Source organism: Tenrec ecaudatus, chromosome 16 (genome assembly GCF_050624435.1).
Source record: "Tenrec ecaudatus isolate mTenEca1 chromosome 16, mTenEca1.hap1, whole genome shotgun sequence".
Lineage (NCBI taxonomy): Eukaryota > Metazoa > Chordata > Mammalia > Afrosoricida > Tenrecidae > Tenrec > Tenrec ecaudatus.
In genome coordinates this window covers 53,803,417-53,824,792 of record NC_134545.1, presented here as the reverse complement: position 1 = coordinate 53,824,792, position 21,376 = coordinate 53,803,417, and the positions used below count along the sequence as shown (strand labels likewise).

Genomic DNA, 21,376 nt, shown 5'->3' with positions numbered 1-21,376 from the left:
CAGCCATAAAGTGTTGTAGCTAAATACTCTAACTCGGGAAGCACAATTGCTCCTGAATAAAATAGAACCATAAACACAGCAAGGAAAATACCACATGTTAGTTCCTGCCAGATTCTATTTACCAATACAGGAAGTAATGGAATATGACCAAGGCTACAGGATTTAATGGAATACCAATTGGAAAGTTTCAACAAGCTGATGAATACAGTGATATGGAAATTTCAAGCAATTGGGAAGACAGCTACCTGGCCAACAGACTGGAAGAGATCCATATTTGGGCCCATTCCAAATAAAACCAAATAGCAATTGAGGAAAATATTGAACAATATTATAAATATGTCATGAAATTTCATGAGAGCTGCCAATGTCATTCCATGTTTCCACCAACCTTGGACTCACACAACTCTAAGTTCACTGGCCTTAAAAGAAGCTTGGTGTCAATCTCACCTCTGAAACATTCAACATGAATTATCCATTGACTTCTGTACATTAAAATGTGTTCTGAAATGTTTATTGCATGATTCAAAGAAGAAAAACTTAGATCTCCAAAGTATTTGTGAAAATTGCTATGAAGTCTTACATTTTCAACACTGAATTGTCCTCACACCTCCCATACAGGAGCCTTTTCAAAGTTCCTTATTTTCACCTCTTCTCAAGCTGTGTTCTGGCTCTGCAGTATCCAATTGGCAGTGTCTGAATATATTCCACAGCCTCCCATACCAAAAAGAAAATCTGGCTGCCATCTAATTGTTTCTACCTCATAGTGACCCTATAGGACAGAGAAAAGCTGCCTTTTTGGGTTTCCAGCCCTTTAAATCTTTTAAAGTTTGCAGAATAACTGGATTAACCACTGACCTTAGACTGCCAATGAGTAATCAACTAGGCACCGGTGGATCCATGTACAACTTCCTTTGGAAGTCCCTTAATATCTAATTATTTTTAAAATATATCTTATCAGTTTTGTCTTATTCTGTAATTTGTAGGTCTGAATTCTTCTCATAATTAAAATTAGTAATAATAAATAAATGAGTATAATTTAATAGCTGAAAATATAGTGGAATACCATATCTAAGAAACTAGATGCAGTGTTTCTAATGCAATTTCTGAATCAATGCCCCCAAATAACCCAGCAAGAAACCAAAAATAAAATTTTGTTGTTGGACTGTGTTATTTATAACCCTATCAATCATAAAGTTGAATAAACTATGCTAATATGCAACCCAAACATTCAAAGCTTTATCTCCATTCCATTCTCAATGTTAGTCGACAACATCCTTTTCCTGCTTACCTTAACCAATAGCATTTACCTCTTTCTCTTCTGAGAGAAAGGAAATCCATTTATTTCAGACACTCAGGAAAAATCATATACACTCACCAATTCATCATGTATGAATAAAAGAGAACAAGCATGAGAAAGAACACATGAGGTCTGAATAATGATTTGCTATGTAGTGATCATTAGTCAAGAATTTACAGCAACATACATATGATTTGAATGCTGCCTATCAGTCATGTCTATAAATCAACACTCATTTTGCTTCATTTGTTTGTAAAATTTAATAGCATAAACACCAATCATGAATCCCATTGGTCAATGCTTGGCCTCTGATGTCCTAAAGTTTCTTCTTTGAAATGTCAGGATAGCCTCTTAATTCTAATGTACCCTCAATTTATAAAAGATACCATTAATTCAACCACTTTTCCTAATTTAAAGTTGAAGACAGTGCCAATATTAAGTCTTCTTTACTCAAATCTCAGCCCTCGGTCTGGTTACCCAGGGAAGGAGAAGTCACTGATCATCTCAGGATTATAAAGCTAGCTTCCTCAAGGTCTCAAGGAAGGAGGTAATTGGACATTTGCATTTCTGAAAGGAACTTGAATTCTCTAAGAAAGAGAGGCTCTGATCAGATAAAAATAAGATGGAAGGAAAGCTCTCCATGCATAGGTTCAAAGGTCATCAGCACAGAGGTCAGCCCCTGCACAGCACTCGGTCCTAAGAGGCTCCATCTCTCGCCACACAGGGCCACATAAGCAATACCTCACCACAGGCACTGCTTCCTACACCTTTTACCTAAAGAGACTGGGCAGTTACCAAAGAAATTGCTGATCTTGTTGAGTCAGAGATGTTTACTGACCAAAATTGGCTAAAATATAAGGCATTTACTTAATCTCTAGTGAGTTAAACTTTAGGAAAATGACCAGATCGATTTTTGAGAAATAAAGGCACTAAGCTGTAATGTGGATAAATTTATGGTCCCCTACAAGTACAGAAACCTAAATTAATGTTCCTATTTATTGTAAAATTCATCCTATTTCAGAAATGTTCAAACTGTGAGTGGGGAGAGTGTGGGGAAAAAATATTCCTAAGTGGAAGAAATACATTATTTTGCAACTCCGTGTTAAGAATGCAAATTGTTTCTTAAAAGAAAACAACTCCTCTGCAGACACACAAACCACATTTATTAAGTTTCAATTTGTAGAGCATCCAGTACTGTGGCACAAACAATATACATATCCAAATTCCTCTGTCCGGAGGTTAAATAACTTTCCCCAAATAAAATTATGTCTAGATCATAATAATTGATCCCCCTGGCTCCAAAGAAACGAATGAAAAAGCACTCGCGGTGGAGGAGGTGGGGAAAGGAAAACAAAAGGATGAATACAAGGAAGAAAAGGGTAGTGGGGTCATGGGGCATTAATCCACCCAAGGGGAGGGTATTGTTTATATCTCCACAGGGAAAGTGGGACCAGACTTCAACCAAGTGTCGCAAGGTGTGAATGCAATATCCTGGCGTGGAGGAGGGAACCAGTGGAGAGGTCTGGGAGGCTGGCCCCAGCACCATAAATTAAGTGGATTCCTGCCCTCCCCCGAAAAGAATGTGTTCCAAAGGACAACATTGACTCTGCAGCTCCGGGAGATGGACATATCTGATCAGAGCACACGGGAGCAGATGAAGGGGCAGGAGGAGAGAGTGGAGCACCGCCTGGCCCACCAGGCAGTGAGGATGATGTTCCTGAGTAGAGCAGCCAGTCCACAGAGAGAACAACATGGCTGGCCCTACTATGAGACATGATGCCCCTCAGTGACTAAGGGCAATACAGGGGACAGCACCGGAGACACAGTGTGGGAATTGCACCTGACCTGATCCCACCACACCGAGGCAATTCACTGGGGGAGTGCAGTGGAACAGCAAGGGAATGGAGTGGCAAGGTCCCCAGGGAATGCTGAAAGTGGACTTTGGGGCCAGGGCGTGGTGTCCCAACAGACTGGACTGGAAAACGCTCCTAAGGGCCAGCAAACGATCCCTGAACTAACTACAAGCTTTTCTCTCGTGAACTGTTTTGTTCTGTTCTTTGTCAGTGGTTTGTTTTGGTTGTTTTGTTGTCTGGTTGTATACTGTTGCTTTGTTTTCCTCTGTCTTGTTTTCCTGCATGTTAGTGACTCCACAGGTCTGTCTGAATAGGACAGGCTGGATGAACTATCTGGAGGAAAAACAACGGGACCGACAGTTCCGGGGGGACTTGGGGTGGGGGGGTAGGGGGGGGTAAGGAAGTGGTGTTAACAAACCCAGGGACAAGGGAAAAACACGGGACCCCAAATGGTAGAGAAGGGGGAGTGGCAGGCCTGGTGGGAAATGATCAAGGGTAAGGTTGCTTAGAGAAGAGGTATACTCTAGCCCAGGTGGCAATGAAGCATGGTAGTAGAGCAGGAGGAAAGTCAAGGGAGATGGAGGAAAGAGCTAGGAGTCAAAGGGCATTCATGGAGGTCTAGACAAAGACATGTACATGCAAATATATATAGGAAGATGGGGAAATAGATCTATGTGTCTATATTTATAGGTCAAGTATTAAGGTGGCGGAAGGACCTTGGGCCTCTACTCAAACACTCCCTCAATGCATGAATACCTTCTTTTATTAAATTGGAACTCTATGATGCTCACTCTCCCGACACAACGGCTGGAGCCAAAGTAGGTGAACAAGTAAATGTGGTGAAGAAAGCTGATGGTGCCCGGCTATCAAAAGAGATAGTGACTGGGGTCTTAAAGGCTTGAAGATAAACAAGCGGCCATCTAGCTCAGAAGCAACAAAGTCCACATGGAAGAACACACCAGCCTGTGTGATTGAGTGGTCCCAAAGGGATCAGTTACCGGGCATCAAAGAACAAAAAATCATATTATTGACTGCACACCTCCATGATAGGATCGCTGAAGACAAATGGGTGCATACGCAAATGTGGTGAAGAAAGCTGATGGTGCCCGGCTATCAAAAGAGATAGTGTCTGGGGTCTTAAAGGCTTGAAGGTGAACAAGCGGCCATCTAGCTCAGAAGCAAAAAAGCCCACATGGAAGAAGCACACCGGCCAGTGCGATCACGAGGTGCCAAGGGACCAGGTATAAGGCATCATGCAAAAAAAAAACGATATAAGTGTGTGTATATATGTGTATATGTATATATATACCATATTAAATGAAGGGGGAAGTGCAGAGTGGAGACCCAAGGCCCAAGTGTCGGCCAATGGAGATCCCCTCATAGAGGGGTTTAAGAGAGGAGATGGGTTAATTAGGGTGCGAGGTAGTACCGATGAAGAACACAGCTTTCCCCCAGATCCTGGATGCTTCCTCCCCCCAACTACCATGATTCGAATTCTACCTTGCAGGGCTGGATAGGACAGAGGCTGTACACTGGTACATATGAGGGCTGGAGGTACAGGGAATCCAGGGTGGATGATACCTTCAGGACCAAGGGTGTGAGGGGCGATGCTGGGAGAGTGGAGGGTGAGTGGGTTGGAAGGGGGGAACTGATTACAAGGATCCACATGTGACCTCTTCCCTGGGAGAGGGACAGCAGAGACGGGGGGAAGGGAGACTCCGGACAGGGCAAGATATGACAAAATAACAAGGTATAAATTACCAAGGGCACATGAGGGAGGGGGGAAAGGGGAGGGAGGGGAAAAAAAAAAGAGGACCTGATGCAGGGGGCTTAAGTGGAGAGCAAATGCTTTGAGAATGATTGGGGCAGGGAATGTATGGATGTGCTTTATACAATTGATGTATGTATATGTATGGATGGTGATAAGAGTTGTATGGGTCCCTAATAAAATGTAAAAAAAAAGAAAAGAGGAGAAAAAAATTATTAGGGCAAGGACTGTACAGATGTGCTTTATACAATTGATGTATGTATATGTATGAACTGTGATAAGAATTGTATGAGCCCCTAATAAATTGTTAAAATTTAAAAAAAAATAAATTAATTTTTTAAAAAAAGAGAGAAAGCACTCGCTCTTGAAAAATCTCCTTATTTCTCAGGTCAGCATTCCTAGTACTTCAACCCACTTCTGACTCAGAAACACTAGCCGCCGATCACTTGACATGAGAGGGAACAAATAACCAGAGGCTTGGATGGCAGCGGGCAGGATGTCTGGGTCTAGCTCGGTACTGGAGAGGCAGAGCCTCCGCAGAGGACACCAGCACAGCAGGCCGGTAACCCTTGGACAACAAATCACCTCAACAGCCCAGTTGCAGAACAAGGATATTAATATCACAACTCGGAAAATCTTAGTGATCTCAAGCCCTGGAGCGCCCCCGGCTAGTTCAGGGTATAGGACAGTGGTTTTCAATCCCGGCTGCATAAAGTTCCAAGTTAAAAGCTTACATTTATAATCTCCTACCAGTGCTTCTCAAATTGCAATGTGTTACAAGTTACCTACAATTTTATTAAACCATCATTCAGATTCAGTGGGTCTGGGGTGGGGTCTGAGAATCTGTTTGTTGGTTTGGTTTTTAAGAACCCCCCAAGTAAACCTCATTCTCCTGGTACATGGATCATATTTTGATTAGCAAGGCCCTACCTCAGTAGGTATCCAGTGGAAATTCCCTGGAAAACTTAAAAATATATAACTATAAACTGCCCCTATTCCAAGAAATTATTACTTAATTGGTTTAGCTGTGGCCTGGTATTCCAGATGTTTATAATTTTCCCAAGTGATGTCATTGTGCACTTGTGCAGGTGATTATAACTTTAAGCTTCTTCATGTGGTGCATGATACACCACCCTGTAATTTCAGACTTGTGCTTTAAGCCTGTCATACATGTTGGGCTTTTAACAGCAAGGTCAAACCACCAGTCACTTGGAGGAAGAAAGGCGGGGCTTTCTTCTCCCACAAAGAGACTCAATGGGGTCACTCTGAGTCAGAATCCACTGGATGGCAGTGAGTTTGGTTTGGGGTGACTCCCTGCCACTTCTTCCACTGCAAGCAGGGACAACATAAGACTAGGATACCCCAACCCCCAGAGTCCATTGAAACATGGTCTGAATGTGGATCCATAATGTGGGTAAGGAAGAACTGAAGAAGACGGTTTCAAGACTTGTTTTCAGATTCATGAACTTTTCTAGACTCATAGCCACACTGAGACCTAGGGAGGAACTCCTGGTGGCACAGTGGCTTATGAGAAGGGCTGTTTAACGCCACAGTCTGAACTCATTAGCTAGTCCTTGAGAACAATATGGAGTAACCTAAGGGACATCATGCTGAGTGAAATCAATAAACTATAAAAAGACAAGTTCTATAAAATGTATAGAAAAAGCTCAGTAACCCAAATACCCATCAGTAGGATGGATGAACTTTGGTTCATACACATAATGGAACACTGTGCATCACTAAAGAACAATGATGGAACTACGAACCACTTCCTGACATGAATGGACCTGGATAGCATGCTGAGTGAAGTCTGTCAATCACAAAAGAACAAATATTGCAGGTATGCTTATACATGGATATATATATGAATTTACATATCAAATGGAACAGACTTTAGAGGTCACCAAGGAGTGAAGGGCAAGGGAGAGAAGATGAGACAGGAGACTAGAGGTCTGAAAGGTGTTGGCCCACAAGAGGCAGAGGAGAAACTAAGGGAGGAAGTAGGAGAAAATACAAGGGAGAAGGACTGATGGGTAGTGGAGCTATTGAATGTAGAGTTGATGATCTGAAATGTAATCCCCCAATTCATAATAAAAGTTATTAAAGTATAGAGAAAGGGGTGGGATTACTCACAGAAAGAACCCATCATAGGAGGCTATCAGGAATGAGAGAGTGGAGAGTTAGTAACTAGATACAGACAAGCATCCATCGTGGTGAAGGAAAAGCAACCCACAAAATAAAAGAGGTCTGCACGGCATAACCAAGGTAAAGGAAACCACTGGAAGTCTCCGAAAACTCAACCAAGCTCACGACCATGGAGTTGGTTCTAACTTATAACAACCCCACAAGACAGGGCAGAGTGACCCTTATGAATTTCCCAGGCTGTCACTCTAGGGGAGTAAAAGTCTCCCATGGACCAGCTAGTGGTTTTGAACTACTGATCTTGTAGTTATAAGCCCACTACACCACTGGGAGGTGCGCAAGAGTAAAAAGCAAGCATAGTAAATATTATTACATACACAATCCTACAATAATTGAAACAACAAATAATAATGTATGAGTGGATGCAAAAATTCATGGAAATTTTTCATTTTCTTTTCATTCCAATTTTCCAAGAACTTTATGATGTACTCATCAACAATTGCTCTTTTTTCATCCAGAGCAAAGCAGGATGAAGAAAGGTGAAGATGCCAGGTAACAATTAATCCAAGGACAGATGAACCGCATGAATGACAACCTCTACTAGCCCAAGGGCAGAACTAGATGGGTGCCCAGCTCCCTCTCCTGACCTCTCTTACTGGGATCACAGTACAAGGTCCTAAACAAAGTGGGGACAAATGTAGAATGAAATTCAAAATTATCAAAAAGACCAGATATACCGGCTTGATAAATAGTGGCAGTGTCCCTGGGATCTGACCCTGAGACATCCTTCAAGCAAGAACGCCCTTCCAAAGGTCATCTTCCATCCAAGGCTGTAAAGGGAATGACAGCATCCATGATGAGCATCTTCCTCAGAACAATCAACCGTATGAAACCACAGGCAGCATTTGCCTGAAACGGAGTTTGGGAAAGAAGAAGGAACGGGAGAGTGGGAAGAGGGAACCCCATGAGGCAGTAGGAGGGGTGCCGTTACATTGAAGGAGTGCAACTAATGTCACTAAACAAAATTATATAAATTGCTGAATGGACAACTAATTTCTTCCGCAAACTTTCACCTCAATATCTCTCTCTCTCTCTCTCTCTCTCTCTCTCTCTCTCTCTCTCTCTCTCTCTCTCTCTCTCTCTCTCTCTCCCACACACACACCTCCCCCCCTCTCTCACGCACACATCATAAAAAGAGAGCGAATGGCAGAAAGACCACCATTTTAGGACAAATCTTGGGCCAAGAGAGCCAATTACGCTGATCACTGACTGATATAATGGCCAACGCAGCAATTCTCACATTGAAATCACCTGGGAGCTTTAAAAATTACTGCCAAGTCCTACTTCCAGAGATTCTGATTCCATCGGTTTCGTGTGTGGCCTAGACATCAGTATTTTAAAAGCCCCCTGGGCCGTTTTAATGTGTAGCCAGGGTTGAAAACCACTGGACTAACAGGATCTCAGCAGTAACGGGATTTTTCCAAATAGCCTAGTAAGCACTGGAGGGAGGCTTTATGCCTCAGATAGGGCTTGACCACAAATCACTCTATCCGTTTTTCATGAAGAAGTGAACTGTGTGAGCTATTGCCATTCCTTACCTTTTCTTAACCATTGAAGGTGGAAAGTTTCCATGAGAATATAGTCCTTCTAGAGCAGGAGCTGAAAAGCACGGCCCTGGGACCAACCCAGCCACCTGCCTGTTTTTATCAATCAGGTTTATTGGAATCGAGCCAGGGCCACTTGCTATGGCTGCTTCACACTATAATAACAGAGTGGTTGTAACAGAGACCATATGGCCTGCAAAGTGGAAAATGTTTACTATCTGGTCCTGAACAGAAAAAGTTTGCTGCCCCCTGGTCATGCAGTGTTCAAACTGCAGCAGGATCCCCTGAAACAATCTGGTATCGTGGGATAGCCCAGGGAATTCTCTGAAAGGTAGGGTGATTCCATATTCAGTGAAAATCACACCTCTGGGGAGATCCAAAGTAGCCTACACTTGCAGCCAGAAACATTTACCACTAACAGAGGAGGCAGAGTGGGGCTTCTCAGTCTACACCACCTGGCTGACCACGGAATCTATTTGGGAGCGAGATCTTAATCCCACCTCTAAGGTAGAAGTGGACCTCTATGGTATCAGTCTAAATCTGTGGAGGAAAAGATGAGCTATGATTGGAAGATAATGTACTCACAGCAGGAGAGTGGATCTGGTGAACCCAGATGTGCAGTGTCCAGCAACCCTGGAGTGAATAAAAAGAACACCAGAGACTGGCAGGACAAAAGTTCTATAAGCCAATTGAGAAGGCAGGAAGGTTGGCATCTCTCCAAAGCTATACTCAAAGATACCAATTCTGTTTCCGGGCAGGGTGGGGGAGGGGTGTTTCCGTGCTTGTTAAGCCATGCATGCTTCGATTGGGCTTATGCTATTTGAAACCATTAGCAAATAGTTTTTCTTACACTTATTTCTATTTAAATACTGGCTTCTTTTTCTCATTTATATTTTTTCCTCAAAGAATACTATAACTTTCCCAAGGGAGCAGTTTTCTGGCAGTAAAAGATTGACGAAACTGAAGAATTCACTTTATTAGGATCAACTCAGTTCTGCTGAATACCTTAAACTTTAAAAAGCTATTTGAGGCAGGGTAAGGTTTATTCCTTCAGCCCACCATATAAATAAAATCTCTACACTTATCACTGTACATACTTAATTTCCTAACTGCTAAGGGTACTTGTTGAGGTCATATGCACAGCTCCAATATTTACTTACAAGCTATTCTACAGGAGCACTGTGTGTACAGAGTAATCTTTGAGACTTCCATGGACATTTCTGATTGGTTCTGATTTACACTCTATCGAGAGTATACTCAGAGTAGGCACAAAAAGTTTTCAGATGAAGCCAACATAGAATAAGTAGGTGGTATCATGTTCTTCCAAAATGACCTTCAGAAGTGAAAGAGAACTATCACAAACATGCAAAACTTAAATTTCGTTCTAAAAGAAAATTATATTCTAGGGATCAAGAAATCAAAAGACAGGCATTTCTTGCCACCAGGAAGCCAATCAGCTCTATCTGTTGGACAGAAATAAATGAGCCCTTTGGGCCCCTGGGCCTGTGTCGCCATTAAGCGCACAAACTGGGCAGCGGAAGAAGGGGGACAGCAATGATGGTGGGAGCTGGGTGCAGCAGCGAGGCTCTTCAAAGAAGAAGTCATATATATGAATATAATATATAAAATATACAATATGTATATGAGTGCCCAGAGGAGCTGGGTGGTACCTGTTTCACATCGAGCCATTTAGACTGGGTTTGACTCTCATAAGGAGACACTGGAAATCAGGGAAGAAGTTGAAAAGGGGTAGTCTTCATCACGAATTGTGTTTGACTCTTAACGATAAGCATTACGTCATTGGGGCCCAGCTGCCTACGTGAGGAAATAGAGCTAGAAGAAAGACACTCTGCCTCTTCTGTAAGAATCCAATACCATTCTGCCACCTTGAGGATTGGCAACGTCAGAGACAGCGACCATGAGATAGTCATTTACTATCTCATAATGGGCACCATTATGAGACCAGGTAAAATGGAAAACTGCGGTAGACAACCTGGCCTAGGAGAACAGGTGAGGCATACCTGAGAAACTTCAAACTTGGAAGAAGAGGATAAGGGCAGCAGAGAGAAGAAAGTTCTTGCCTGAACATTGCCACCCCTCAATAAGCAAGGGAGAGCAATTACAAGAACTTAGACTGCTGCTACTGATGGGGCTGCTGTTGAACTTTCAGTTGTTGATAACCAGATAGGAGGCCAGGGAATCACATTACAAAAAAACAAGCATCTGGCCTACATAGAGCCAGTGCTCAAGGGAATTCGAAAGAGGGAGGCTCCTCGGTGTTAGGGAGTAATTTTGAGACTAGCATGCGGCTTTGAAACGGAAAAGCCCCATTAAAACTCTGGTGACTAGATGATCTTATTATCTTTGAACAGCAAGAGTTTGTGGATTCAAATTGCTACTCTACTATCACTATAGTTCAAATCTTCTCTGTCTCCTCTTTCTGTGAGTTTTGTGCCTGGTATAACCGCTTAACCCTAAGTACTAACTGCTTACCTGTTGATAGCTATTCAGCGCCCCAAAGAGAAGATGACATAGGATCAACTCATGAGCGATCTCAGAGGTAGAATTCTTCATTCAGGCCACCTCACAGCCGACGAGTTCAGTGGCTGTAAGTCAGTTCCCCACCCTGATAAAATCAGCTTTGATTATAATGCCAAGGTGACTTGACAGCAGATGAAAATTTAACAAAAGAAACTTTTTTAAAGAAAATAGGAAGACAATAGTCAGTGGGGCTCTTTGAAAATATCCCCATTCTCCTTCTGGGCATGGGAAAGGATCACACACCCAGCATTCACCCTGAGTGCTTTGGCAAAAGAAATGAGTGGCACTGGCATGACCACTTCCAGGTAGAAGCAGGTGATAGGTTTGTGTCAACTTGGTTATCCCTTTTAAAGTTATGGGTGGCGTCCAACGTCTCAGTCAGGACACAGACTAATGATGTCTCCTTGCAGGGGTGACATTGAAAAACAAAATCAAGACCAAAAACTGCTGTGAAGAACTCCCTCTTGTTCCACTCCTTCTTCCTGCTTGCTTGGATCTTGTGTCTGGCTGCTGGAGCCAGTGGCCCATGAGGCTTTCTGAGGCTGCAACCTGTCATGCCCTGCCATGTTTCTGCCAACTCTGGATCCACATGATGCTGCACCCACTGGCCTGTGATCTCCCACCCAGCTTCCTAAGTCACCTTTCTGCTTTGTCGGTTAGAAGCTACATGAGTCTGGAGATGCTTCCAGCTAACATCTGACTCATGGAATTGAGCTGAAGTAGGCTGGGCCCCTTCCTTGATATAAATTTCTTTCTAGATAAAAATATCATTTCATATATATATATATATATATATATGTCACTTTATTTCTCTAGAGAACCTCACTGAATGCAATACAGAAGCGGCACTTGTCTGACATGTCAAGTCCTTTCTTCTGTTGTGATATAATAGAAGCACATGCTGAGATGAAACCCACATTAGCTTGAGTCCCCAGAATGGCTGTAATGGGCAGTGAGGTGTCCTGCCATAAGAAGGAGGGGAAAATGAAGTTTTGTTAAATCTTGGAGATTTGGGTGTATTGTTTTTCTTCCTACAGCATAACCTCCTATTGATTAAAACAGGGGGTTGCAGATGTTCTTAGTCTTCGCCCAATGAATATAATACGTTATGTAAGAGACATCCCCAGGGGGACTCCCACGAATACGTGAGAAACACTATGGAGATAGAAATTGGAGAGGACCAAGAAGGTCCCTTTGTAGTTATGACTGAGAGCGTCATGTTTACTAGTGTACCTCTTGAAAATATTTCCTTAAAATTTACATTAGAAAATACATTTGAACCTCTGCCCCCACAAACTGACTTCATGGGAGATAATACATTATAAGGAATTAGTTTATTTTTATGAAGTCTTGAATAAGTAAATTCCAACATGAATCTAACATGTAGCAAATTAAATTCTGACATAAGATTATAGCCAGTCCCATAACATAATGATCTAGCAGTTTATATTCTTCAGAGAGTACACAATACAGAGATGTAAATTTTTAAGCACAATTCTGCATAAATTGACTTTCTGCTCTGCATTGACAAGCATGGATCTTGAAAGTGATAAAGTGCAGATGCCTACAGTTACAATCATAAAAATGTAATTGCCAAGGGGAAAAAAAGCATTTCTGATCCATTGGAGGAATTTATTACAGAGAGATGGAATCATAGAAGTTATCACATAGAAAAAATAAAAGGAAATGATTGAAATATATTCCAGTCTGAACATCCCTGCAAAATGGCCTAGTGATTTACCTGTGGCCAAAGGAAAAAAAGATTAGAGATAAATCAGGGTTTGTAGGGAAGACTCCGATAACTATAAAAAGGTCAAAGTAAAGATTTATGAATAAATGAATGTAGAAGTCAGACTGACATACTAGTATCTATGATCAATTACTCCAAAAATTAAAATGTAATATTGACTTTGAATTATGTATACAGTGGTGGTAAATAATATGCATGGAACCCTGAATGTAAAGGCATATAAAAAAGTAAATAATGAGGAAAAGTGACAATATTTTAACAGAGTTACTAAATTGATCACAAAGAGTATTAAATATACCATGAATTGCCAAAAGAACAAATAAATGTGTGTTGGAAAAAGTCCAGCCAGAATCTGGATTGTGAAGACAGTGCAGAACCAGGCAGTCATAAGTCAGGCTGCTATGACTAGACAGCACCTAGCAACATTAAACAGTACATTGATAATTTGATATGACAGAAATATGAACTTGAAGATAATGAACTTCCTTTGGATTGATTTTTCCGTGCAATTGGAGACTATGTTATATGCTTAAATAATCCATGTAGTGATTTCAAATGGAACATTCTTGGAAAAAAGTAAAGAAGAAACGTTTAGCATGATGTTATTAAAAAGCACCTTTAATATAATTTAATGGAATCTTTTCCTTGTGATAATAGGTGGCATATGTTAAAGAACAAGTATAAGAAAGGTGAATATCAAGTATACAAAGACTGAAGAATGAGTTGATCTGACTTTGACGCACACTTTGGTTCTTGATAAGGAATATGCTAACCTAACCAAGAGGTCGGCAGTTCAAAAACACAAGCCACTCTGTGGTAGAACGATGAAACTCTTTACTCTCATAAAATAGTTACTGTCTCAGAAACCCATAGCTTTCCTATGGGTTGCTATGAGGTGGAATCAGCTCAATGGCAGTTAGTAAGAGTGACAAGTTGTTGTTTTATGAGATGCTTCTGCATATAATATATAGGTAATACGTATAAAAAATTATTAAAATTCTCTCATCTTTTCTTCTACTTTTAGTTATCAGACCTATGGAAAACCATTGAATTAGTGATAAAAATTCATGTACAAAGGCTTTTAGCACTTTTCTATAAAGTAAAAAAATAAAAATAATCTAAATGTCTAAAATGAGAACTAGTTAAATATACTAGAGTGCACTCATATGATGAATTAGTAAGCAGTAATTTTATAAAATCATATTTAACAAAGAATGGTGAAATTATCAAACTGTAATTTTAAATGGAAAAGTGGAATAAAATCTATATATGTAGTACTATTTCAGTCTTGTTTGTATACATATGTATTTTTATTATTTAAAAAATCCCAGAAGGTAATAAAAATCATCTATAACTTTGTTGTACTGGAAAAAATGTCATAAATATATTAATGATTTTTCTCTGAGTGATAAACCTATAGATTTTTATTCTTTTGGGGTTTTTGTTTGTTTGTTTTCATTTTGTCTTTTCTAATGTTTCACTTAAAACTGTCATTATATAAATCCAACTGAACCAAAGCATGTACCGTACATTGGTACAGACAAGAGCTCTTGACACATGGAATCCAAGACAGATAATCCCCCCAGGAACAGTAATGGAAGTAGCGATACCATGAGGGTAGGGGGAGGTGAGGGAAGAAGGGGGAGGGAATTGATCGCAATAATCAATGTATAACAACCTCCCAGGGGGACAAACAACAGAAACATGGGTAAAGGGAGGCAGCAGACAGTGACAGATATGAAAATAATAATAATTTATCAGGGGTCCACGAGGGTGGGAGGATGGAGGATGGAGGAAAATCAGTGTACCAAGAGCTTGAGCAGAAGACAATGTTTTGAAACTGGTGATGGCAACATATGTACAAATGTGCTTGACATAACTGATGTATGAATTGTTGTAAGAGGCTGCAATAAAATGATTCATTTTAAAAAGAAAAGAAATAAAGGGCTATTTTGAAAAATAAATAAACCTCTAATTATCAAAGACAATAATTAAGTTTGTTTTCATTTCTTTGAACACGAGCCTGTCAAGTCATTGGCTAAGATGGAGACTTTATGAAGCCTCCAGTATTGCCTAGCAAGTGTCCGTACTGTTAAAACTGCCATCCGTGAGGAGTATGTTTTGAATTGCCTTTTTAAATTTTAAGTTATCATAATAAATAAGGTTCATGTCATGTCTCAAGCAAGTAAAACGAGTGTCTTGAGACCTTAGAAAAAGAAACAATGTTATCGTGATGTAGGTTAGGCCTGAAGAGGGCTTCCTTCACAAGATTTTAAAGACCAAAAAAAATTAAATCTAAATCATAAGAAAATTAAATCACTAATAAATTTTTACAGGTTCTGCCTTAAGAAAACACTGTATCTAAAGTTTATATCCAACTTTTATTCTTACTTTTATTACTAATATTTTTATCTAAACAATGTCTCAAATAAATAAAATTGGGGTGCCATTATTGTATAAAAGTCAAATTTTTCCTTTTGTCCATTATCAGTTATTTGGGGGGGTTAGTTCTCTTCTAGTAACTATACGCCACAATGTCCCACAGGGTCGATACCTGGATTATGAGAGGCTCCAGTAGCTTCTCCACAGTAAATGTTTGGATCTGCAGATCCCGAGGATCAATATTCAGAGTGACTGGTGTTTCAGCTGACATGTTGCCTGTGCACAGGGGGGGAAATACATGTATTAATAAAGAACAATACTTTCTAAAAAGAGCACTCCACATACACAAGGAGTAGGTGAGGTTTCTATTTGGTACCGCCTCCTGACACCGGGGCAATCTTATGGGAACTGGGTGCCAAAGTTCACCATCTGAGCGAAATGATAGTCTGCCAACTGCTCTGTGAAGTCATGAAGTCTGAACCTCGGTCATCTAGCAAATTAATCTATGCTAGTATGTTCATGACTAAATTACAAACCCATCCCAGGTGGATTTGCAACCGATCAAGGTCTTAAGCAAAAGTGACCAGCTGAGTTGGAAAGATACATCTTAAGGCATGCAGAATATCTGTCACGAAATCATACGCCCAATGCTGTCCATACCCATTACCTTTGGCCCACTCTCATCAATGCTAGCTCATGTGAGGAACCAGGTCGGCCTTTGAAAGACATATGATATATCTTTGAAAGACATATGATGTGTCTTTGAAAGATATGCGATGTGTCTCTGCTTACATTGTGGATATTTGAGGGGGTTCATTAAAGAAATGGGTGAGGTAAAATTTACTTTCTTGTACTGGAAAGAAGTTCACATGAATTCCATATTATCGTTATCATCTGGTGAACTCTTAGTCAAGGTGACGTTATGTACAACATAACAAAATATTACTCAGACGTACAGCGTCTGCATGATCCTTGGTGTGTTTGAGCCTATATTACAGCTGCTAAAAATTGGCCTAGTTATAAAAAGAGTGGCATAGGCTCTGCTAAGGCCATGACGTTGGGACAAAACCAAAAGGAAAAAAAAGATTAGAAACTTTTTTTAAGCCATTAACACTAAGGATCAGTTCAGTTACATTATTCAATCAATGGGCATTGATTGTGGATCTGTAAGTACATTTTAATATATTCATTCAGATTAGTACATTAGCTATGAATACCATTTCCCAAATCACTTGACCCACAAATTTGTATATACCTGTTCACAGTCAATAATCAGTACTGGAGACTCACACAAGTAAACAATTAGAAATGCTTGTTCAACATTTGTTGCAAGAAGTTAACAATTGGACAAAATGTGTAGAGATAGGGAAAATATATTGCAGATGGGGACATTAAACCATGAAGCCATTGTGGAAAACAATTTGGTAATTTCTAAAACAAGTTAAGCATAGATCTACTACTGCTATTTTGTGATTAGATGCCATTGAATTGGTTACGACTCATAGTGACCCTACGCACAACAGAATGAAAAACCTCCCAGTTCCGTGCCATCCCCACTGTGGTTTCTGTGTGTGAGCCCATTGTGGCAAACACTGGGCCAACCCCTCACCGTGAAGGCCCTCTTCTTTCACGCTCACTTTCACTTTACAAAGCACGATGTCCTTCTCCATCTACTGGACCTTGCTGACAAGCAGTCCCAGGTGTGGGAGACCACAAACGGAGTATCTCCGCCCTCACTCCTCAGGGGCATTCTGGCTAGACGTCTTCCAACGCAGATTTGTTCGAGTAGTGCAAAGTGCATTCAATATTCACCAGATATTTTCAAATATCTCCTCTGTCTTCCTTACTTACTGCTCAGCTTTCAGGTGCATTCAATATTCTTCACCAACACCATATTGCAACTATTCCTCTAATGTCTTCCTGACTGACTGCAGCTTTCACAAGACAACAGAAAATACCATAACTTGGGTGAGGCGCATCCTAGTCTTCAAAGTGACACTTTTGATTTTCAACACCATTCAAAGAAGCCTTTTGCAGCAGATTTCCCAATGCAATATGTCATTTGCTTTCCTGACTGTGACTTCACGAGGTATTGTCTGTGGATCCAAGTGAAATGATATCCTCGACAGCTTCATTTTTCACAATGTTGCTTATTCGTTCAATTGTGTGGATTTTTGTTTCTTTTCTGTTGAGATGTAATCCACACAGAAGGCTAGAGTCTCTGATCTTCATCAGAGTGCTTCAAATCCTCTTCACTTTCAGCAATGTTGTGTCCTCTGCACATTTCAAGTTGAAAATAAGTCTTCCTCCAGTTCTAATGCCATGCTATTCTTTAGATAACTGGGCTTCTCAGCATATAGATTAAATAAGCATGGAGCGTGGTGAGAGATACAATTCCAACACATACCTTTTCTGATTTTAAACCATGCCATATCCCCTTGTTCAGTTCTAATGACTGTCTTCTAAGTATATTTATAAATTTAACATGAGCACACTTAAGTATGCAATTCTCCACAGTGTTTTCCATAATATGTTATGATCCACATAACCAAATGTCTTTACTAGGCAATTAAACATAGGTGAGTATCTTTCTGGTCTTCTCTGCTTTTATCAAAGATACAGCTGATGTCACACTGCTATCCTTTGTTGTATATCATCTTCAAAGTCTGGCTTGAATTTCTGGCAGTGACCTGTTGGTGTACTTCTGCAGCCATTTTTAAATTATGTTCTGCATAATTTTATTTACATATGGCACTAATGGCATTGTTTAATAATTCTTGCATTCCATTGCATCACCTTTCTGTAGGATGTGCAAGAATAGAGATCTCCTCCATGTAGTTGCCTAGTTAGCGGTCTTCCAAATTTCATGGCACTGACAAATGAGTGCTTCCAGCACAATATTAACTATTATTTCTTCAGTTGTTGGAGCTTTGTTATTCTCCAATGCCTTCACTACAGCTTGACCTTCTTCCTTCAGTGTCATTCATTCTTGATAAACTACCTCCTGAAATTGATTAACATTGAACCATTCTTTTTGGTACACCGACTATATTCTTTCCATCTTCTTTTTATTTCTCCTCCATTGTTCAATATTGTGGCCGTAGAATCCTTCCCTATCGCAGCTCAAGGTTTGAAATTGCTCTTCAGTGCTTTCAGTCTGAGAAAGGCCAAGCATACTCTTCCCTTTTGGTTTTCTAACCTTGGGCCTGTACACATTTCGTTATAATACTTCATTATAACAATCTTCTCAGGCTTCCTTTTGAAATCTTGAAATCACCCATTTTGCTTCAGCATTTCTTCACTTTGCTTTAGTTACTGTACATTCAAAGCCAGGGTCAGGCTCCTTCTGACATTCTTCTGGGTGTTTTCCTTCTTGTCTTCGTTTCTTCATGCGAGATTCCCCACGATGGCATTCCACAACTCGTGTAGTCTTCAATCATCAGTGTTCAATGCACCGAATCCATTCTTGACATGCTCTCTAAATTTAGGCGGTATATATTCAACATCATCTTTTCACTCTCGTGAGCTTGTTTTAATATTCTTCAGCTTCAACTTGAACTTGCAAAGGAGCAAGTCAGTCAGTCTTCGACTTTATTTTGGATGATGACCTTGAGCTTCTCTTCTTCCCACAGATATAGTCCATTTGATTCCTGTGTATTCTATCTGGCGAGGTCCATATGTATGGCGGTGTTTATGTCTTCAAAAGTAGATTGAAAGATCTTCCTTCCTACTGTTTCTTAGTCTGGAAGCTCCACTGAAACCTGTTCCCCTTAGATAACCCTGCTCATTGGTAAAATACCAGTAGTATAGCTCCCAGTACCGTAGCAATATGCCAGCTGCCACAGAATAACAAGCTGTCAGATAAGTTGTGGAGAAATGACAGTTCATGTAATCCTACACTTAAGTCTATAACAAACAATTTAAAGAAGTGACTGACACAAGCATGTACACCAGTGTGCATCCCAGCACTATTCACAACAGACAAATGGTGGAAATAATCCATGTGTCCTTAGACAGATGAATGGATAAAGCAAATGTGAGTCAGTATTATCAACTATAGAGAAAAACAAAGTGCTAATACATACTATCACATGGATGAATCCTGAAAGCACTTAAGTGAAATAAGTTAGATACAAAAGGATAAATGTTGTATCATGCCACCAATATGAAATATCTAGAACCAATAAGTCTACTGAGACAAAGGGCGGGGGTGGGGGGGAAGATTAGTAGTTACCAGAGAATGAGGAAAGTATGGAATTAGGGTGAAGAAAATATATATACATCCACTCCCCACTTATCAATTATCTCATAATCCAGCATTACACGTGTAAGACAAGTAAAAATCTGACTATTTTATACATTAAAATGTACATCTGGTAATAACAGACACCAAGATACAAGGTGAGAACAATGCTGATTGTTCAGGTTAAGGTTATGCATCCGTTTGGCTCAGTGGTTTAGTAATTTAGTAATAATGAGATTTGGTAGTTATTTAATGATGAAATTTGGCAGTTATGTCATGATATACTTTGGCTTCCATTTTGTGATCTGATGTAGTCATCTTCCATTTTAACATAACACAAATTTTTACATAATGATCTGGTCTTTGGAACATAACTGTTTATAAATGACAAGTGAGTATACATATAGCTATGGTAGGAAAGAGAGAGAGAGAGACTGGAATGGCAAGAATTATTTCAAGTATACAACAATCACAAGGCACTATAGTGCTGCAGTGGTTATGCCCCTAACATTAATTGAAAAGTTGGCACCATTCACTCCACAAAAGAAAGATCTGATGTTCTCTCCCCATAAAAGTGTACGGTGCTACAGAGTTAAGTTGGGATTGACTGTAAGGCAACATGTTTGGTTTGAGATTTTGGTATAAACAATCCCAATAAATGTGAGTAAATTTAAGAGGCAGGAGCCCTGGTAGTGTGGTGGGTTAAAGTATTGGACTCCTAACTGCAAGGTCAGCAGTTTGAACCCACTATCTGCTCTGAAGGGAAACTGTGAGGCTTTCTGATCTCCTGAAGATTTACACTTTCAGAAACCCACCGAGAAGTTCTACTCTATATGGTCACTCTAAGCCAGAGTTGACTCAATGGCAGTGACTTCTGAGTCTAAGTAAAAGGAAATGACTCTCGGATTAGGTAAAAAACAAATGTGACTGCAGGCCAGTTAGCAAAAAGAAAAGAAGAGAGGGAGAAAGTGAAGAGTTAGGTTTCTTATTAACCACTCTAACACTAGGCAATAAAAGAACTAAAATAATAGTATAATCATCAACAAACACATGTCTCTTCTATATGTAACTTAGCCCAAAACAGAAAAATATAGTCCACAGAAAGAGATAACATTAATTCAAAAATCTTTTGATTTGACTCTTACCTCTTTTATTTCCTGTATTTGCAGGCTAACAGAACATACGAAATCTCCCTCTAAGTACTAGTATCCTAATGTTCCCTCCCTTATGCATGAAAGCTAAAACCCAAAAAAACATATGGTCTTTACTTGATGGTCTCTTTTTATTATTGTGATATGAGTTGGTAATTATTTTCTTGTTAATTGGCTTGCTGGTTCTGTGAATGGTTGGATTAATTAATTAATTGACAAACACTATTGAGGTAGTTAGTTTATTGTGCCAACATGGCTGATAAACATATGTGGGGTTAATTGAAGGGCAGAAGGATAAATGGCTCAGTGTGCCTCAACCTTCTAGTTCTCAGGTTTCTTGCTTTGTGATGGTCAGACCAGGGTGAAGATGCCTTAGCCATTTTCCTGCTTCAGCTTGCAAGGCTCACTTCCTGCAAGACATCCCCAAGGAGAAGCTGCATAGACCTACCCCAATGCAGGTGCTGGAGCAGCTGTGTGGAGACCCCTGCCAATGCTCAGATGCTTACATGTTCACTGATTTGGCTTTCCTCCAGCAGTAAGCATCATAGTGTGTGTTTTGTGAGATGGAAGAGGATTTTGTGGATTGATGTCAGACATGTGGGTTAATGTTGGACTTGTGGGCTTGGGCAGCACTGGGTTGGGATG

At 40.2% G+C, this 21,376-nt stretch overlaps 1 protein-coding gene across 1 annotated transcript in view; it reads right to left on the bottom strand.

Moving 5' to 3' along the window:
• Window positions 1-15,608, bottom strand: part of CTNNA3 (catenin alpha 3) — a 1,794,797-nt gene extending 1,779,189 nt beyond the window's left edge. The window contains exon 1 of the mRNA XM_075534447.1: window positions 15,510-15,608. Within this exon, the coding sequence (XP_075390562.1) occupies window positions 15,510-15,608 (99 nt within the window). The remainder of the gene's footprint in view (window positions 1-15,509) is intronic.
• Between the last annotated feature and the right edge of the window lie 5,768 nt (window positions 15,609-21,376).